Source organism: Mya arenaria, chromosome 10, assembly GCF_026914265.1.
Source record: "Mya arenaria isolate MELC-2E11 chromosome 10, ASM2691426v1".
Taxonomy (NCBI): domain Eukaryota; kingdom Metazoa; phylum Mollusca; class Bivalvia; order Myida; family Myidae; genus Mya; species Mya arenaria.
The window spans coordinates 25,266,727-25,288,852 of NC_069131.1; the positions used below are offsets into that span (position 1 = coordinate 25,266,727).

The following is a 22,126-nucleotide window of genomic DNA, read 5'->3' on the forward strand; positions in this document are numbered from 1 at the left end:
GATGCCTCTCTCTTGTATTTAATATAAATTTTGCCCCATTACTATTCGACTAAGACATTCTGGCTAAGGTTTTTCATGTAATTACAAAGAGTCAGCAACTTCTTTATGTACTGCATTGAAACTTTCACAATAAAGTGATGGCTCTATTTGCATAAAACAGTTTCGACTTAGAAATTCTGATTTAGGTTGTGCATGTACTCTGAATGTAGTGTTCCATTCATGTGTCACCAAACATTGCATCCTTAAAGTTGGAAACGGCGTTAAAGTCGAATGCGCTGTCTTTGTTACAGCTCTTGTGTTGTTCATATTACAGGATGAAAAGTGAATTGAAAACCACTGGGAGGACTTTGCACGTACGTCTCTAGGTATTTAGTGCCTAATTTGTTGAAGTATTTACGTTTTAGGTGAAACATTGAGAAATATTTCAGTTTTCCATATGGCCACGATCGGTTCCGATGCACATTGCTGTTTGGTTAAGAGTCGAAAGCCGTGGCCACAATCAGTTTTGAAAATGTCAGGCTGTCTCCGAGTTTTGATAACTTTACTGCAGCTTTATCTCTGGGTTTTCTCACTAGCTAAGCACGTCTTCTATAGCGAGTGTGAACTTTGGTTGTTATTTAACGTAATTTGTTTGTGCTTGTAGTGCTTTAATGAAATAGCTTAACCCAATAATAATAATAAAAAAAAATCACGATTACGAGAACTAATTAATTAACGGTTTTAAGAAAAATGCATAAAACATCAATTTTTGAACCCCGGCACATTTACTCTATCGAGACCGAAAAATGTGCATGTGTCTTATATACATTTTACCATTACTCGAATAATGCTCTGAAGCGTGTAAATACATTAATAATAAGAAACAAACAACGTCACGCAAAGTATAATGGCTGGTCTAATATTATCATTGCTTGCTTAATTTTGACAATGTTGTTGAGAGCTCTATAAAGTCATTTTTATTTCTCCATACACATGGTTTACCAGGGGTTTACCCTTGGGACAATTATAAATAAAACGTCATCATCCTAAACATAACAAAAATAATGAGTACGTGAATAAAATAAACAATTAATGCATTGAATAATAATATTTCAATTTAGCAATCCGCACAACGAACTTACAAGTTTTGTTTCGGCATTTAGCTATTCAACGATCTAGTGTAGTAAGTTATGGTCCGATTAAACATAGAATTTGTCCCAAAAATTACATAGCATAAAATGTCTTTAACATGATCTTACATGGCCAATTTTAAATGAATTCTAAAGTTGAACAGAAAAGTTGAAAGACATATTGTCCTTTATCGTAGCGAACATAAAATAACTTTAACTTAATATTTCTTTTAAGCCTGGCACCAATTTTATCTTAAAAAAAGATTGTACATCTTAATTTCATGCTAAAACAATGTTTTTCTGAGACACAAATACAATGCATATGATAAATGGAGACAAGGCTATAGCGAAACAACTCGGATAATATTTAAACAACTCCAAATAGAGTCATATAGAGTATTCACCAATTTTGTACGGGGCGAAGCCGAGGAACGAATTGGTGTTCGTCCCAGCGAAACGGTTTGTTACGTCTGTAAGAGGGCACTTTTGAATAAAACAGTAACTGTATCTAACTTATACGACGATAAGTATATTGCATACATTAGTGTGAAAATAAATGCTTTATTAAATAATGAAATACAGAATTAACAATAGAAATATTTTTTCCGAAAGATAAACATTCGATTATAATCATGGCCTTTTTAAATACAATGTATCGGCTAGTGAGATTAATCCAAATTATCGTGCAAGGTCCGCTTACAACCGTAAGAAAACACTTTTTCAATAGCTCTGCTGGGGGTTTCGTCGTTTAACAAATGTCGGCTCTCGTATAATAGAAATCATAGACTTGATATAGCATTTCTTACTTTCAAGAAATTTCAAGATTTATAACTACGCTTCGTAATGTTTTATATGATCTTTAAATATGTAATAGATTTTATTTAAACGTTATTACATATTCTCAGATTTTAACCGCATTGCAAAATATGTAGACTGACTAACTGTTTTTCGATCTCCAAAAAAGCGTTTAAAACTAGGCTAAACCCTTTTGACTTTTAAACAAGGCAATAACTGAACTTAATTCTGCCATTACGGGTTAACTCTCGTCGACGTGTTTAATAACAACAATGGCAGGACCTTTGATAATTCAATTCTTCGAGCCTGCTAAAGTGGTTGGCTGTTCCATCTATTCTTAGAATATCCAATTGTCATCTGCCGGCTACCGTAATGAAGCTCTTATGAAAATAATTGCCATTTCATGTTGACCTGTTGGTACCTGTTGGTAGCTAGATATAAATGAAACAATATTGGTGAGGGGCAATGGTGTTAATCATGGAACCCCAGTAATTTGTATATTTATTACAGGAATATACATGTGAAGCATAACATCAAACATGTACTATACGTACTACTTGTCAATCACCAAGTAAAATATATTTAAGGCCAGAATAAATACATTTTGGTCGACTTTATGCATTTACTTCGTACCATAGAAGAAAAGAAGAAGAAGAAGACAGTAAGCTTATGCTATGAATATAACAAACAATACATATTTAAAATAGGCTAAAATGAATATAACAAACGGATACACATTTGAAATATGCCATGAAGCATTATTCTATAAATATAACAAACAATACATATTTGAATAGGCCATGAAGCCCGTTATCCATTTCATGGAATATGTAACGGCTTATGTTTGCACTTTATTCGAAAATCTACAATTTATACCACATTCAGAAACAATTCACGTATTTTATACCGCCTTAGATAGATAATAACAAAATGATATATTAGAAGATCATACATCATTATAACATTTAGATCGATTTAAGACCTTTCATCCCTGATTGCATTTGGACCATCTCGGGGTCAAAAACTGACGGTATTTGGCATTAAATACCAGATAAATAAAGGGATTGATGACACTATAGAGGAACATTATGCGCAGGGCAACAATGAGCGAATAATCCAGTTCATCTGTTGATCCGTTGAAGCTAATGACTATTTTCAAAAAACAATATGGGAAAAAACATATAAGAAAGAAACCTGTCACTGTCATAACCATAAACACTACGCGTTTCTCTTTGGCGCTTTTGGTGGTTCTGTTTGTGTGATCTGTTTTCTCTTCTGATTGCGGCTTCGTTTCTATCGCTGGTTTGGATTTGCCAATTTGATCATTTGCCGGATGTACATCTACAGCTGTTCGTGATTGAACTTCATGGCTGATATTTGCGCTGTATGTATTCACTGCCGTTATGTTCTCAGCGTTACTCGGTTCATTAAGACTTAGTGCAGTTTCATTTCCAGTGTCAATTTGCCGTTTCATAAGAGTCTTCTTTAAGTTTGCTTGTTTCCTGATTATAAATATAATCATAGAATAACATACAGCAATGACAATACATTCCACTAATATGAATAACACGTTACAAACATTGTAAACTGTTGCCACAGTTCCTAACGTTTCATATGTTTTGCACGAGTTTATCGCGGCTAAAATGCCTCTCCTAACCTTTATCCCGCAACTACGGAACATGATATAACTGCACATTGCCCAAATACCACAAACAAATCCACCGCATATGCTGATAATCCGTGCAGATTTTATAGTTATTTGCCATCGGAATGGGGCCCATATCATTCTGTGTCTGTCTATAGCAATGATTGTCAATATGAATATTGAGAAGTACAACGCCCATATGGAAAAGAGAAGTGTCAGCTCGGACAACTGTAAAAACTCGTACAGAAATATCGGGAACCAAACACAAAAATCTGCAACAGCTTGTATACCAATTAAAATAAATGTTGATGTCCGCTTGCATTTGAAAATAAAGAACATGAAAACCGATGTGTTTCCTATAAGTCCAATTAATCCTAAGATACACATTATGATTAGTGGCATCTTTATTGCTTAAAAATTGCCAATTGTATTAATGTATCTTATAAATCACCATTTATTTCACCTCATCATTGTACAATTCTTTATCAGTCAATATAACACATATTTTCAATCACGATTTCTTTAAAAGCAACTGCAAGCACTCGATTTTGCTCCAAAATGAAGAATCACTTACTAGTTTATTCAAGCATACTTGATGCCGACTTCCTAAACAATATCCTGTAAATAGTATAATACTGATTCTGAGTTACGTAATATACATATATCCGGGTTAGTAAAATGATGGCTTAAAGTGTTCGTTTTTTTAATTAGTTACTAGGCTCACAAATTAGAAATATTTTGCATGTCCAGTTATTTAAAATGGAAGAGAAAAACAAAAGTCCATTAAGTTTGCAGTATTGTTAATGTCATAATAACCATGTTAAGCACTGTATTTAGAATTTTAACATATAACAAAAACATACGGCACTACGCTGAAATATGATCAACAAAGTATCCATACAATGTCAAAAAAGGAAAAGGAAACCAATTTGAAATCTCAGAGGTATTCAGTGGATCGCCTCGGGATGTAGGAGGGGGGGGGGTGGCTATGTGTATGTGTGTGGGGGGAGGTGGGGGCGTTAACAAATAATAGCCGTCACACTTCTCCCTACAGATAACAGCAAGGCGTTTACAAGTGCCATTGCGCTATTTAATCAGTGTATTCACCTATTTTTCATTGTTTTCAATGTTTGCATATGCATTTGTGTATTTCCTCGCAGTTGAAAGCAGTCATTTTTTCAACCACATACCATGACACTAGGCATTTAATAGTCGCTTCAATGTTATGGACATACAATCAGACTTTCTCTGTCAATACTACAACGCTAAAGCGCTCGAATGGTGTTTAAATAACTTTGCGTGCGATAATGACAAGACATTCCAATTATCTTGTTCTGTGTCAAATCAACAATTTTAGCTTATAGAGCCATTGTATCTTATTTATAACTTCTTGAAGAGAGATGGATTTTGAAAAATAATTTTGAAACAAAATAGTATTATTATTATTTTATTTATCTATTATTATTATTATTATTATTATTATTATTATTATTATTATTATTATTATTATTATAAGTCACATAAACAAAATCGCTGTTGGAACATTGGACAACTCATTGGTCAGCAACCTTTCGCATTAAAGTCACGTGAGCTCGCTTGAAGGCCGATCACTCTCGACTTGTGAAAATAAACTCTGTCTCAAAGACTGTATCACCAGCGCGTACAGCATTTCGTGTTTCAGCTTGTGTTCTGGGTCCGTAGTCACTTACGTCCTCAGTCTGAGTTAGAGACTAAGGCTAAGAAAAGCGAACAATTAATGTTCATGTTCGACTTCTAAATTACAGCTCTGCAATAATTTCCTTGAGGCCATCCATGCTGTCTATAATTCCACTTCGTCAGAAGTAAATTCTCGACAGTCAACCGAGGATCAACCCGTGTCATTTTGCAATGTTACAACTGGCAGTTGTTGACGACGACATGTCACAGGTTCTACAGAAGGTATTGAGTTCTAGGGTTAGGAAAGCGACATCGTGTACACCAAAGCTTTCTTCTCTACCCCCAAAACACGGGCATTAAATGTCAAGCGAGCACATTTTCAAACGTGTGTTTGGAATTGTGCAGTTAAATCGGACCAACCAAACCTGGACCCTTTTGAATATGGTTGGGAAAAAATGACACACGATCTTTGGTCCAAATTATGTTACCAGAACAAATTTCAGTGGCTTCATATGATGTGCTTAAAATGATAAAATGTTCATGTGAGTCGAATACTCAATGCAACACTCTGGTTGCCGTTGCAACAATGCGCTTATGTCATGTTCAACATTTAGATAATTGCAACAACAATGATCAAACAAAACGAATATATAAATCTTTGAATTAACAAACTAACTTATCTATTTAAGTTAAAACTGATTGAGTAATTGTTCTAAAGCTATAAATACATACCATAAACTACATTGTTATTATAAAAATAAAGAAAAATGCCATTGTTTTTATACATTTGTAAACGGTTGTGCCCGTTTTATTTAGTCTGTGTTAATTTATGCTTATTTTGGCGGCCATATTGGACTTTAATTCCAGCCAATACCGGGTAGAATACCCTCAAAATGTCCTCTGCCACTCGGGATACCTAGATAACGCCAATTTCCCGCTATTTTCGGCACGAAACCAAAACCATCGCATTCACTCGGCACTGCGGGGTCGCCTGGAAGGTAAAAACAGGCCCATTTCCCACGCTATCCACAGAATACCCCCGGAGCTAGGGGTGGGGCGTGGTTAAATTGACTGGTGCATTAGTATACCAAATTCCGTCTGATAGACCTCTCAAACAAAAGTTTATATACCAACGTGTCTAACATCTGACGTTACGAGTACTTAATACATTGGTAGCTTTTTGAAAAACATACGAACAGTTACCTCAGCTCCTTCTGTTGTGTGCTTTAGTACTAATCACTAAGCGAATTGACTTTTGTTTATGACGTTAAGTCAATACCGTAAATTTGAATAAATAAGGGGAACTTACCGTAATGATGAATGAGCAATGATTACCATATTTGACTAAAATAACCACATTCAGAAATATTAGGAGAGGTTTTCGAATATACAATGATACCAAACTGTTATTGAGACCGATATTTTATCCAGTCGACATTTTTGATCTCTCGCTGACACTAGCAGTATATTAATGTGCTGTTGATTGTTATAAGAACAATTCTTTTACGGAATATAGGCGAAATCAACAACATTAATTGAATCTGTGAACTATATATAATACGTTCGTCGTCTTAAAGAAATGAATTCATTTAGAGTTTTATCTTTTGATATACCTTGTTGTTTCATGCGTTTGATAAATTTGAAAAAAATGAATATTCCTAAGCAATGTCGCACATCCAGCGTGTCAATTTAAAATACTGATTTACAAGTCGGATAAATATTTCATACACATAATTTTATCTTTTTATTCGCAGTTAAAAGTCTTAGTCCTAAAATCACTACCGTAAGCCTCATTATACATCACCAGCAGCATTTACTTAAAAAGCGTTTCGTTCTCGTAAAAGCTTAAACATTATTTATTTTATCAGGGTGTGGAATCATGTGACTACAGAGAGGTTCTCATCGGGTCACCACGTGTCACAACCGATGTAAACGAACAAGCAAGTGATTTTAATGTTTAAATAATACTTTTTACAAAAAAGATATGATAATATTTCCTACCTTATAAAAGAAAATATCATTTTCTGCTTCTACACGCGTGAACTATTTCAGATTTGCTTGTATTTTAATAAATACATCCCTGGCTCAAATTCCAATTGACGGAATATTGTAGAACGATGCAACACATTTTGGCCAAGGATTCCATCATAAAAATAAAAGCAAATTTAAAAATGTGATTGTGTCAATCTCTGTTCCAAAAGATTTCAGTTCGTTGTTTGGGGTAAATTGCGTGATAAACTCATGTTGTTAAAGGTTTAGTCCCAATTAAGTTGAAAATTTATTTCATTCTACAACGATAGTGAAGGAATTTATATTAACTTATACTAGGTCACTCTCATTGGCACGATGTTGCGTGATAGTGTGGTATTGTAATTTTGTGGAAAAAAGAGAACCCGGAGAAAACCATTTTATCCGTCTTGATGTCCACCAACCCAATTCATATGCGTCCAGGCCGGTTTTCAAATGCGGATCGCTTTGGTGAGAAGCGAGTTCGCTGACGACTGCGCCAACCGGACAACCAAAATTCATAATCGAACTTATTTGTTAACTGAACGAATCATCCAAGGCGGTTACCCCATATTTATTAATAACGATACTTTAACATCAACGTATCATGGTTATATGAACTAGTTGCGTAGAGTGTATTTCTTCGAGTGTTCGTATTGCTTCTAACCAAGTTCAAAGATAACTATTTGGTTGTTTGACTCGTCTTGGTGGATATCATAACATTAGTGTGATGTGTTTGACTAACAAACGAGTTAATTGCAGTTCCCACATCAATTGTTACGTGAATATTCAAGTATTGACTTAACTATTAAACCCCATAGACTACAGTATAAAGTAAATAAGAAGCCATAATTTGATAAAAGATACTCTCCGTAAATATTTAAGTGCTGCGCGATTAACAAGAGCTGTCGAAGGACAGTGCGCTCGACTTTATGCCGCTTTGTCTTAGATATAAATGCGATAATGATGTAGTATGTGTCGGTCAAAAGCAATAAAAAAGAAAAATTAAAAAGGAAATATGAATCGCCGCAATGCGACGTAACCTTTTTCCCATTAATTGACAGAACTTCAGCTTTTTTTGTGATACGGTTTTAACTTTTTTTTATTCACAGTGACCTTGACATAGACTCCAGGGGGACCCCGAATGCAACCCCGTTAAAGTCCTCCATAAACACTTCCTACATACCAAGTTTGGTCACAATATGTCAACCCTTACTAAAGTCATTCCGTACCAAACGGTTATCTATTTTCAGTAAAAGTGACCTTCATCCTCGTGGCCCCAAATGAAATCCCATGAAAGATCTCCATAAACTCTTCCTATATACTAGTACATGGTTTTATTTTGGCTAAAAATATAAAATGTGCTTGTCAAAAGGAATAAAAAAGAAATAAAGAAAAACAGTCAATCAATTAATATTAAAGCTTACTATGGAGTGTAGGCTAATTGTGTGATGAGATGTATAAGGTCAATTGAATGAAGAGTATAGAAGTAATTCGAGAAAATCCTAACTTGTCCTTAAACTTTAACCAGACACACTTTATAACTTTATTATAAATTTGATATATTCACTTTTAATTGTCAGGTGGTAAATTGTTCTACAACGCCAAAAGTTAAAATAACTGAAATGTAGAGGCATACAGAACATACTATGAACAGACTATGATATAGCATTATGGTCCAAACCCAACATATAAATTAAATGCACTATGCTGGAACATTGACGGTTTAAATTCTAACCTTTGTAGTTTTGTTATATTTAGTTTTCTATCTGGATATGACGTGGTATGCCTCCAAAAAACCTGGGATACAGATATTTGTAGGTATAAAGTTCAATTGTATGCACTGTGCTGTTTGTGGAGTTTTGTGATGTTCTTTCAAGTTTCTTGTTTGTGATGTTTTGTTTTTGTGTTCTATGTCTCTGGCGTTTACCCAGTGCCATTAAACCGGGTTTATGTTTAAACATTTTGCTACTGAGCTTGTTTCTGTAGTTTTTCACATAATTATTCAAGAATATGAGGTGTTCTCCTCTTATTCTTAAGAGGGCGATCGGTGGGAGGTGTTGTTTCAATGGTTAAGCGTCAGTTGAATGATTAAGATAAACGGATACGTGATGAGTTTGAGTTTGGAGTGATGGTATTATTTGATGAATCGCTGTTTAATTGTGGTGGAGATGCCTTGTTAATATCAGTGAACTCGCCTCTTGAAAACTCTCTTTTTTATGTTAATAGTAACTATTCATGTTTTTTCAGAGGGTTGAAGATTAGATTGCAAACAAGAATTAAACATTTTATATTTACATCTCAACTTCTATTCCTGAAATGAATTGCCTTTCGGCAATTGCGTTTATTAATCGATGAACGCAACATCTTCGGATATGTTCGGATCGCAATTCATCGCATAACAATATAGATGAAAACTATTGATCTTGTTATTGTGTCAGCAGGTCCCGTAAAATATAAATCAACATTTAAGAAAGTGTTAAGTCATTAGATTTTAAACGTATTGTTGCCAAAAGAGTTTCAATTTTACTTTTAATAATGATTTCAAGTGGTTGATCTTTTCCCGCGTTATTGTGACATCATTTAAAAAATAAATGTTTCCGGTTACAGTCGGGTCGTTATATTTACAGAATGGGTAAGAAATGATTACTGAAAGGTTATCCTAAATGAAATGAAGTATTTTTTTTTAACAATTCTTGATAATAATAAACTACTGGTGTAAATATAAGGAATGAATTGCGGGATTGATGTCATTATCGGGGACATGAACGCAATGGGGCTGGTCAAAGTAGGCGTGGAATCCTTCGGACACATTTCACACATTTAGGCCTCCTTAACATATCCTGGAAATCAACACAAGACTCATGGTAATCTTCACTCTTCTGAAACCAAATAAACCTAAAGATGAACCCGTATCATATTGACCAAGATCACTTACGTCAACTTTCACTTAACTAATGCACACATTTTAAAACAAGAGGGCCATGCTGACCCTAAAACGCTCACCTAAGCAAAGGGCCACACCTCTGTGATAAAGCATTAATAAAAATGTTGCAATTTAAACATATCTTTACTGATGACGATGCATTGTTTTATATTTGTAAAGGGTCATGTAATGAAGCTACCTGTAAAGTTTCATTGAATTTGGCTTGTTAGTTTCAGAGTTTTTTTTAAAAAGCAAAACAGAGAGTCGGCCATTTTGTTTTTGTTGTTGTTGATCAATCTCAATACTTTTTGTATTTTCGTAGAGGGTCATGCAATGAAGCTTCCTGTAAAGTTTCAGTGAATTTTGCCTGGTAGTTTCAGAGGAGACGTTTTTTAAAGCAAAACAGGAAGTTGGTTAGATTGTTGTTGTTGTTGATCAATCGTGAAACCTTGTATTTTTGTAAAGGGTCACCCAAGGATGCTTCCTGTAAAGTTTAATTGAATTTGGACTGATAGTTTCAGCGGAAATGTTTTTTTTAAGCAAATAGGAGGTCAGCTATTTTGTTGTTGTTGTTGTTGATTAATCGTTACCCCTTGTTGTAATTTTAGATGGTCACCCAAGGAAAATTCCTGTGAAGTTTCATTGAATTTGGAGTGGTAGTTTCAGAGGAGATGTGTTTTTAAAGCAAAATCGGAAGTCAGCCATTTTGTTGTTGTTGTTGTTGATCAATCGTGACCCCTTGGTGTATCTTTGTAGAGGATCACACAAGGAAGCTTTCAGTGAAGTTTAATTTTACCAGGTAGTTTCAGAGAATATGTTTTTAAGCAATTGTTGACAGACGGACGGACGGAAGGACGACGGACAAAGACCGATCACAATAGCTGACCTTGAGCACTTCGTGCTCTGATGATCTAAAAACTAGGTTATGTTACTTGCTTGAAATTACCAAACCGAATTTCAATCGTTGCGAAGCCAATCTTTCATGTGTGGACAATCTAGTAAGACTGCAACATAGTTGTAAAAGGGCATAACTTGACAATAAATACCTAGTAACAGTATTATTCGACATCAGCTCAGCTTTTTACAACTGTGGGGGTCAAAGAGTTTTGATATACCGACAAAAATAGGAATAATAGGTAAAACGTTGATACATGTATTAATAAAGTCCAGGAAAATAAATAAATACTTAAAGGAGCACACTCAGAAAGCATAGAAACAGACAATAGCTGATCACAGGGCAGTGTCTTTCCACCAATCATATTTTCACTTTTCATGAATACAATCTATCAATAACTTATCAAATCAAAAATAACCTGTGGACGTATAGTTTATAATTTTTATTTAAATGACAAATTCAAAAAACTACAAATCATGCAAAATAAGGACTTAAAGATAGTAACTTAGGTGCTTATCGAAGTACAGGTACAAGCAGAATGTGGTGAACATCCCCTGAACAACCAAAGAGAAATAAATATGTTTCAAACTAACGACAAGGGGATGCTCTGACAATAAAATAACAAATGTAACATCGACCCTATATATGAACAGAAAGCCTCCGGACTAAAACACTTTAAAGTGCCATACAGCCAGTTAGTACTACCACTAGTGGAAGCATGTTCTCTCACAAAAATAAAATAGCAAAACGCCATTTGTTAATATATATATGCAAAAAGCTACAGAAACATGGTCAGTAGCAAAACGTTTAAACATAAACCAAAATATTGCCTTTATATCCACGGTTTAAATAAAATCCAAGTAATTCATTAAGTCTATCTGCCCAACTAATTAAACATAATTAATAAACAATAACTTAATATAGACTTATGCTCATCAAAACATACAGACAACAAATATGACCCTAATATAAACCGTCAAGTTAAACACTAGTACATGGACAAACAAATAACAAATATTACAATTCATGGCACGGCTGGAAGCAAGGACCCATGCTCTCCATTTGGCTGGGGCAAGGGTTGTTGGCTTTTCTTAAACTAAAACACCTTTTCGAATTTGTTTAAAATTTGACTTAAAGCTAACTATTTATTCAAATGAGCTTGCTGCAAAAGACTGCACAGGCTACTACAGCAAGCAGAAGCGACCAATGTACACAAAACTAACAATATCATAAGTGCCCTAATGTCAAGGAAAACAAGCTTTTCTAGATCATGCACAGACACTAAACCTATACGTAAAAACACTACACTGCTTATATATTAATAAGTGTCAATACCGTTTTTATGGATTTCTAGTAACAAAGGCATCATAGGCAATTCAATTGCTGATATTGTTTTTAAAATTAAGCATCAATGCAAGGTTCACACTAGACATCATATTAAGCGTCTCCGAAACAATCAGCTTGATAAAAGAATGCCTACTGAACAAACCATTGTAAGAGATTTTGAAATAAACAAACTCAAGCGCAATGGAGAACTACATTTTGTGATTAAAATAAACAGTACAAATACACTTAGATACAAAGTCTACACACGACTTCGTTAAGGAACCAGCAAGCTATCTGCTGAGAACTATAAAAATACTGACTCGTGTTACCCATGCGGTGACAAAGAACATTCAACCACATTTTTGTAATTGCCCATAAAGGAACAACAATGACATCTGAAAAAATAACTGCTGCACATAAATATGCCAGTCATTGGCAGGTATCATCTGCTGTTTCCCCTACCTGATATTGCAGAGAATGTAATTGGGACAGTATTTGCATACTTGTCGGAAATAACATACATAAAAACATTATAAACCACTCAAAAAAGGATGTTCTGCAACAAATGGGGTTTTGAGAAGGTGCATATCACTAATCAAACAACAAATCCAGAGCAAATAAAACAACACGCTTATTATATACACCAAGAACATGTTTTTTGGAATCTTTTCAAAACGGTGGTAATACAATTACTGCGTTTACAACCCGAGGAAGATTAAACACTAATATCCGATCAGTGAACTTTATCTTAGTGAGAGGCATCACAACATCTTTAGGCGTGTTACGTAGAGATACCTTCATTACTGACAATCAATAGGGTATGATTACTTTATAATTATAAACACTTTATATTATATTTAACAAAAAATATATAGCTATCTTAAACAACAACCATGCACACAAACAAACATACGAGTGTAAATGGAACAGAACACAATACGGTGACCGTAACCATAAGCGACATAAACGAGAGCGATTCACGCAGCGACCGAAATACACAGCGAACAGCCAAATGTATAAAACATATATTTAAAATATGTAAACTTTTTGAAATTATCGAGTCATACGAATGAACTTCATTTATGGATTTAAAATATCAGCTAAGTGCTAATGTTATTGTTAAATTATATTTGCCATATTCATACTAGGATGTATCATATCTTTAAACGTTCAGACGCAAGCAATTTATATATCTGTCAATTCAATCATGCATCCTATTCCGTTATTGCTTGAATTAACTGTACATATCCTGCATCCTTGTTACTTATTGCACGGTAAGAGCTTTGTTTACTGATAAGCGGTCCGATATGAACACATAAAAGGAAAACACAATTGAATATGGTACAAGTGTTTTTATTATCGCTTTAATTCAGAAATAATTTGATGTGTTAGTTTGTATAGTTTTGAAAACTTTAATCCGCCAAATAAAAATACCGTAACACGTTTTAATCAGAAATAAACACATGCTAATATAACTCCACATAACAACAAACCTTAGATTAGTATCAGGATGTCTCAAAACCATAAGTTCAAAGGAAAATGCTAAATCAATGCTCATACCGATCTCACGTTTACGAGTGACAGCAATTATGTGGTGCATAAACGAGATGTAAACAATTCCCATATCTATCTCGCACTCGGATGGAAGTAACCATGCATGCGAACATGCAACAATTGCGTTATTGAGACACCTACGTTTCACTTCGTGCAAATGGGGAAATATCATCCCAGGTCGAACGTAAATCTCTATCGAAATATGTGATAAATAGACGCGACTAAAACCATTCCCAAGTCTTCCTAGCACTAAAATGGTTGTTTCAATCGAGATGATTCAATCCCGGGTCAATATAGTATGTATTTCGAAGGTATGTGATGCCTAGATGAGATTCCAACCCTTCCCAAGTTTATCTCGCATTCCAATTGCTGTAGCAATTCATGCGACCATGCAAATGTCGCGTTAGGGATGTTTGACACTAACACTGTCAGTTAAAACAGGTTGAAGGGATTTTCTGATGTTGGGTTTTGGTGAATTAAGAATGATGCTCGTTGAAAAATATTTTTTCGGCTCGGTGTCTCAGTAAATTTCACCGAAGCAAAAATACGCGCCCCGAGAGTCATCAAAACATAGAAATGCATGCAATGATACACACATACTAACATAGCTTGTGTAAAGGAGTTTCGGTAATGAAAACATTTAATATTTAGTTCATTATTGTAATAAAATAAGTGTTTACATATAACTCACAAAACGTGTATAAGGCAAGATTGGACATAAGACGCTACATTTGCAATAAACAGCATTAACGGTGAAAATTGCACTAAAAGCTGCACTCTCACAGATTTTAACAACTTTTTTTAATTTTTGTCTTGGAACGAGTCAATTTTTGCGAAAATGCATGAAAACCAGTTATACTGGTTGAGAAGCAGTTTCCGACGGAAAGCAGTTTCCGACAATTCGCCTTTTAGCGTACTTTCTTTTGATCTTCATAAAGAAGGTACTGCAACTCAATTCTATGGTTACTAGGCAATCAAAAGTTGGAGTTCTTACCAAGACACGTAAGTTGCTTTTATTATAATTTACTATTTAATGTTTATTTTTCATTTTGTTCACAAACTCGCACGTGGGGGGTCGCCACGCGCTGCACATTGCGCTTGCGTGTGAACCTAATTTGCATATCTATGAATAGCTGCAAGGTTTTCCTAAAATGCCTTATACAAACTATGATCATTGTGTACTTATTTTGTGAACACTACTGCCATGCTAGTTTCAGACCCACATTCACTAAAATGTAAACAAACACAAGTTCATATCAGAAATGAATAAAAATATCAATGATAAGCAGCGTCTTCATGATTTTGCGAACGAACTGACTGTTATTGTTTACATTAGCGACGCTTCATTTTCTGCTACTGTACGGCACACTATTTTGGAATCATGAGGCTGCCTACGGGGTATTTATGTTAATTGGTCATCAATTAGTGAATATAAATATAATATAGCGACCTTGCTGATGTGTTCATAAATATGCTATTTTAATAAAAAGTATTTTAATTATTTCTTATATTATAACAATTATTGCTATGATTATTCTTATGAGTATACTTATTATTTAGCTTGACATTTATTAATTATTAAAAAATAATTGTTTTTATTATTTATGATTATTATTATAATAATCATTATTATTATTATTGTCCCTATTTATATATAAATGTAAATAATTTTTATCATTCATGCAAACTTGCCAAAAAAAAGTACCCTTTATACCAATTTTATCATTAATTTGTGATCATTTATTTCAGTAAACTGGGTATAGACAACATGCCAAAACAATATTCTGGTCATGATTTGAAGCATGCGATTGCCAGCGTCCGTCGGGGGCATTTAAGTATGTCAAAAGCTGCAAAGGAATTCTGTATTCCAAGAACAACCCTACATGACCATGTAAATAATCCTGACCTCCGCACTAAAACAGGGCCTCCAAAGCAGCTGTCTGAGGAAGATACTCAGGCATTTGTCAACTTCTCTATGTACTGCGCAGCCCAACATCTACCTCTATCTAGAGAAAGAGCCCGCTGTTTCATTCTGGACATTGTCAAGAGATCTGGTAACCTTAATACCTAAGATATTAGATCGTTTATGTTACTGAATACTAAATTTAACACGGTTAAAATTCAGTGAATACTCCGTCAGATTAAAATTTCTGTATTTTAAAAAAAAATGTTCTACTGAAACTGCATCGCTATAACAAACATATAAAGATGTATACATATTTCAGAGAAACCCTGTCTATTTAATATGGAACATGGTCCTAGCGACGAGTGGTTTAGAAAACTGGAAGCCGAATATCACGCCATCCGTTTTCGAACAGCACGGAATGAGGACCGTTCCAGGACTACCATGTCCAATAAGAAGGTCATGGATGAATTTTTCCTGTTTTGGGTGGCACAACTTGAAAAACATGGAGTAACTGCAAAGCCAGCACAGGTACATTATGTAGAACGCGACGAAAGAATACCGCGCTTGAAGTTATTGAACAGAACTGGGTTATTTTAGGAATGCTTCACGTAATTTGTTTTTTATTTGCAGATCTTCAATTGCGATGAGACAGGGTGGTGTGGAAAGGAAGAGAGCAAAGTCAAAGTAATTGCTCCGCGTACGGGGCCAGTCAAGCAGAGACGTGTGCTGACGGCCGACCACGTGACGGCCCTTCTTTGCGTGTCTGCAGATGGGAAGACAACGCCACCCTGTATAATTTACAAGGAGAGTTTCCCACACCGCACCTACAGAGAGGGTGTGCCCGGTACGCACATGTAGCATATAGCACGTGTTAAACGAAATGTTCGTTACGTTTAAGTATGTTTCGTTAAGTAGTCTGCAGTATTATTGTACATTCACCTGCATTTTTATCTTTACAGGATCATGGCTATTTGCAGTGAGTGACACGGGGTATGTGAACACTGAGATCTTCTGTCAGTGGTTTCTGCGTGGGTTTATCCCTAACTGCGGTAAGGAACGCCCCGTTGTTCTCCTCATGGACAACCACGACTCGCATATCAGCTTACCGCTAATACAGGCTGCACGGGCAAACGACATTGTCCTTGTCGGGCTTCCAAGCCACACCACTCACCTTCTACAGCCACTTGACGTTCACATTAATGGTCCATTGAAGCAGAGGGTAAATCGGCATGCTTGTTGTATAAATTGTATTGCTACACCTTCACACAATATGCAATGCAATGCTAAGTCAAGTGCATACCAGTATGAATTGAAATTTTAAGACATTTAAAATAACTATATAACATGGTTTGTATACCAAACCCGGGTCTTCTCTATACGTAATACATGTTTAGGAACAGCAGGATTGTTGATGTTTTTCATTAAGCGACCATACATGCTTTGTTCAGGTTTCAAAGATATGCAACAATCTCGGATTCCTGAGACCAGGTGTGGCCATATCGAAGGCGAAGCTCCCGGTCATAATTTCACATGCACTCGACCAGACATCTCCTTCCAGCATAAAGGAGGCTTTCAGGCTATCGGGCATCTTCCCAGTGGACAGGAAGCAGATAACAGATGCCGAGCTGGTTCCACCAACCATAGACGTATCTCTACCACAAGATACCGAACCGATCCGTAGCTGTCATGCCTGTGGTAGCTTTATCGGGGATAATCCTCTTGTTAAGAGAGGGCTGGTGCCAAGACATCTTTGGGACATATTAGTGCCACCACCAATGCCGGCTGCCCCGATTAAGAAACCAAGCGCCAAGATTGTGGCGACAGGAAGAGTGATATCGAGCGACGATATATTAGAGTCGTTGAAGGTAACTTTAAGATATTATGGTAAATAAATAATAATCATAGAGACATAATATTTAGTATATATATTGCTTGTACTATGTTTTGAAAAAAATAAATTTGAGGTTATAATTGACGCTGTGTAAAGGCACTCCGCTTGTATGTTGTCATATTCTTTAGGCGAAGGAAACTGAGGCTGCAGAAAGGTTGCTGCAGAAACACGCGCGAAGGAAAGGGAGGAGAAGAGGAAACAGCGTTTAGATCATGAGGCAGAGCGGTTGTCGAAAAGGCAGCGGAGGGAACATGAGAAAAGGGAGAAAGATTTAGAGCGCGAGAACTTGAGACGTGAAAGACAGACATTTGGTAGACTGGCCGATAAAAAATATACGTGTGGGTTGTGTGGGATTCGGGCAAGAGTGAATGACGAGAAAGAGGGCGTGGAATGGTATGGGTGTGACAGGGCAAAGGATTGTAAACGGAGTGGATGGTATCATTTTAGTTGCCTGAGTGAAAGTGAGCAGATGTCGTTGCAAGAAAGTTTGGATACCGGGAGTGAGTGGGTGTGCTTGTTTTGTTCTGAAGAATAATACAAATATGGTTGTTATATGAGTACCGTATGTTTCATCATCATCATCATCATCATCATCATCATCGTCGTCGTCGTTGTCGTTGTCGTGGTCGTAGTCGTTTTGTCATCGTCACCTTTTCATCCAACATCACATTCATTTTATTATCATGTTCATATATATATATAATTATATATTGTGATATTGTGATATTTGTACATATTGTACGAGTTAATTTTGTATCTGTGTTTTTTTATCAATTCATATTGCTTAATTATTAAACATGAATTAAACTTATGTTATGGTTACGGTTTTATTCTCATGTGACGCGATTTATAAATAATTAATAATTTGAAGAAATTGAATATGCAGTCGTAAATTACGGGGTTTAAATTTCTCATAAATGCCTTAGTTTATGTAAAAAAATCTTCTAAATGTATTAGAATAATCTAATATTATGATTATTAAATAAACAAATAAAAAACACATGATAACCACCTAAAAACCACCGCGTTATCGTTTTGTCGGAAACTGCTTCTCATCACAAGCAAATCAGAACGGTGTAAGTACCCTCTTGGCGCCCCTACTAGATACACTATATGTGACGTCACACATTTTAAAAATATACCGATAATAGCATCTTGAGCTGCAGTTTTATAAAATATGAACTTTTTTAGTAGGCATTTAAACACATATGAATAATTCAACAAAAACCTTGAAAAACTGTCGGAAACTGCTTCTCAACCAGTATAAGACTGCTGACAAAATATTAGATCGCAGATTTTTATATTTCATTTCAAAAAATGATTTTTATGCATTTTTCTTAAACCGTTAATAACGGTTTAGGCCATAAAACATTAATTTTCGAACGGAAATATGAAAAACTACGATCTGATTTTTTGTCCGCAATCTTATATTATTGGTTTGCGGATATTTACGCAAAAATCTTTCCAAGACAAAACATAAAAAAAAGTTTTAAAAATTGTAAATCTGTGAGAGTGGAGCTTTAAACTACATATGTTAGAAATGAAAGTACACAAACAACTATAAAACGAAGATATATCCAGCTCTTGTATGAGCTGTAAGCTGTTCATTGCGTGTTTTGTTTGCAAGTCAACTGGTCTACTACCGAAGGGATTTGTTTTAGATTTAGTATCAGGTATTTTTTTGAATTGACCAATCGCCAGTTGCCAAACAAATCATCAGTTGAGCATTACAATATATAGTTTGTTTAAACAAAATGGGAATATTTGCATTCAAAATGCATTAAGATAGCCCACACCTTATAGGCATCATTTCAAACTATAACCAGCTTGATAATTTCTTAATGAGTATGAGTTTGAAAACAAAAATGAAAGCAATTTAACGTAAAATAATTATATTCAAATTTAAACTACCCTACCCGCCATTTTTTTTTTTTGATAAAACAACATCACCCTAGACATGAAAATTCCTTTCTTTCATTTATTTTCGAAACTTTGGTTATAATTTGATATCAGAATACCAAAACACATTATTGATCACATCATCAACAACTATTACCAAAGTGTACTAAAAAAGCCATATAGTGTTACAATTTTAACGCACTATTTTGACGCATAAAAATTGGAAACTTGACGTTTAAAAACAAAACAACAAGTTTCAGAAATACTCACGACCTGTTTCTTCTTAATAATTAACTTTAACCTTTTTGGAACATTATGCAAAAATATCATAATGTTTTACCGTCTCATTTAAAAATATAAGGGTTTAAAATTCCCAACCACCTATTTCAGCCATGATTGCAAGTAAGAAAATCTTCAAAGAATCTAATATTTATGTGTCAAAATGAAAATAATTGCTTTTTAATGAAAATACTGCATAAACTTTTGTTAAAAATGTTTGCTAATGAAAAATAAAAAATGAAAAGAAATGAAAGAAAAAAAAAATGCTTGTGGATCGACTCGAACCGCTTCCACAAAACCCTCAAAAGATTTGTAGTCCTGTGCTTAACAACATACTAGGCTAAAATTGAAGTGAAAGGCTTCATTAGGGGTGTGCCACCTTAACTGAAATACCTAGACAAATTACCTCGAGAGTTAAGGATTGATTTTTACTTAGTGATGCGCGTTAAAATCAGTAATTATATATACAATGTTCTCTTCTGGTTTGAATTGTTTAAAATTAAGATTTAACGTATTTCACCTAGAAATTTGAAGAAAAATCTGCTCTCAGTATTTGCTTTTCGGGATGGCCCATATTGGAAATGCCGTTTACCATTAGCCAAATGACTTCGCGCCTGTCCAGTCAGGATGAAACAATGAAATAACCAACAAATTCTAAATGCCAAGCCATATTATGCAACTTTTTGGGATAAGAGTGAGAATTGTGCACGTAAAGTGGTTTTCAACCCCCAGTAAATTTACATTTTACTGACCGTTCCAATGCGGTACCTAACAATCCTTGATAAACATACCTAGTTTTGTATATAGTATATATGCACTGTGCAGTTAGTGGAGTTTAGTGCTGTTGTTCCATATTTCTGGTTTGTGATTTTATTGTTTTTGTGTTTTATGTCTTTGGCGTTTACCCTGTGCCATTAAACGGGGTTTATGTTTGAACATTTGGCTACTGAGCTTGTTTCTGTAGTTTTTCACATCGGTTGCTTGTCGATGAAATAAACGAAAATTGCACGTAAAGTGGTTTTCAACCCCCAGTAAATTTACATTTTACTGACCGTTCCAATGCGGTACCTAACAATCCTTGATAAACATACCTAGTTTTGTATATAGTATATATGCACTGTGCAGTTAGTGGAGTTTAGTGCTGTTGTTCCATGTTTCTGGTTTGTGATTTTTTTGTTTTTGTGTTTTATGTCTTTGGCGTTTACCCTGTGCCATTAAACGGGGTTTATGTTTGAACTTTTGGCTACTGAGCTTGTTTCTGTAGTTTTTCACATCGGTTGCTTGTCGATGAAATAAACGAAAATTGTAAAGGTATTTTTCCAAATTGAAGGTCTTCTAAAGTTAAAGTGTTTCATGCATGTTTCACCAAACTTTGCAATCCTTAACATCGGCTTAAAAATCGATCGCGCTGTGTCTTGTGTTGGTTATACTACAGAATTTGAATTGAAATAAAAGCAACTAGGAGGACTTTGCACGAACGTATATATATAAATTTAGTGCCTACGTATTTGAATTAGCGACGTTTTAGTTGTTACATGCAATTGTTCAAAATTATTTCCATTTTGGTATGGCCGCGATTCCGATGCCCACTGCTGTTTGGTTTCGAGTCGATGACCGTGGTCGCAATCAGGTTTGAAGGGTAACTGCTACACCACCGAGCGCCGCAATGATTAATTTTTTGAATAAACTACATTCAATTGTGCTTAACATAACTAGTAGATGTGTACAATTTTAAATGTTATTAAACAGTTTTTATCATTGAGAATTTATTTTTCATGTTATTTATATCAATATTGAACATCATTTGTCCATACACATTGCAAAGGTGTGATGTGCTCAATATTTTGGTTGTTATTTAACGTAATTTGTTTGTGATTGTTAATGATCTAAATGACATATTGATCCTATCTGTATATGCACTTGAAATTAAACAAATGACATTCTACAGTATGTTTTTTTTAGTTTATCTTTTACATAATATTTGGCCTTTTTATTGACAACGTTCAGAAATTTATGTTACGTGCAATATTGAGACAGAAAGCTTGAAATCGGTATTGTACCGATACATTCTACCAAAAATAAGCCGATTTACTTATTTGTGTTTATGTTGATATGGATAATTAATGGAATATTTGGCTTTTTATTTTAATTTATTATTTACCTCAGGCTCCTAGTCAGTAAATGACAATACGTGCGTTAATGAAACAGTTTCAATATGTTTTAATGGTAGAACAAAGT

The 22,126-nt window shown here is 34.9% G+C and overlaps 1 protein-coding gene across 1 annotated transcript; it reads left to right on the top strand.

The window, feature by feature from the left end:
- Positions 1 to 14,520: 14,520 nt before the first annotated feature.
- Positions 14,521 to 18,942, top strand: LOC128205737 (uncharacterized). The gene is made up of 7 exons (XM_052907651.1): positions 14,521 to 14,915; positions 15,663 to 15,967; positions 16,139 to 16,347; positions 16,450 to 16,663; positions 16,779 to 17,038; positions 17,268 to 17,684; positions 17,839 to 18,942. The coding sequence occupies exons 2-7, from the start codon at positions 15,682 to 15,684 to the stop codon at positions 17,917 to 17,919; spliced, it is 1,467 nt and encodes a 488-aa protein (XP_052763611.1). The 5' UTR covers positions 14,521 to 14,915; positions 15,663 to 15,681; the 3' UTR covers positions 17,920 to 18,942.
- The last annotated feature ends 3,184 nt before the right edge of the window (positions 18,943 to 22,126 follow it).

What these genes read in the sequence shown, in the direction of transcription:
- LOC128205737 (XM_052907651.1), top strand. Translation starts at nt 15,682, where the DNA reads ATGCCAAAACAATATTCTGGTCATGATTTGAAGCATGCGATTGCCAGC. An exon ending in GGACATTGTCAAGAGATCTG is followed by an intron (nt 15,968 to 16,138) that starts GTAACCTTAATA and finishes TACATATTTCAG; the next exon opens with AGAAACCCTGTCTATTTAAT. An exon ending in CTACAGAGAGGGTGTGCCCG is followed by an intron (nt 16,664 to 16,778) that starts GTACGCACATGT and finishes TTATCTTTACAG; the next exon opens with GATCATGGCTATTTGCAGTG.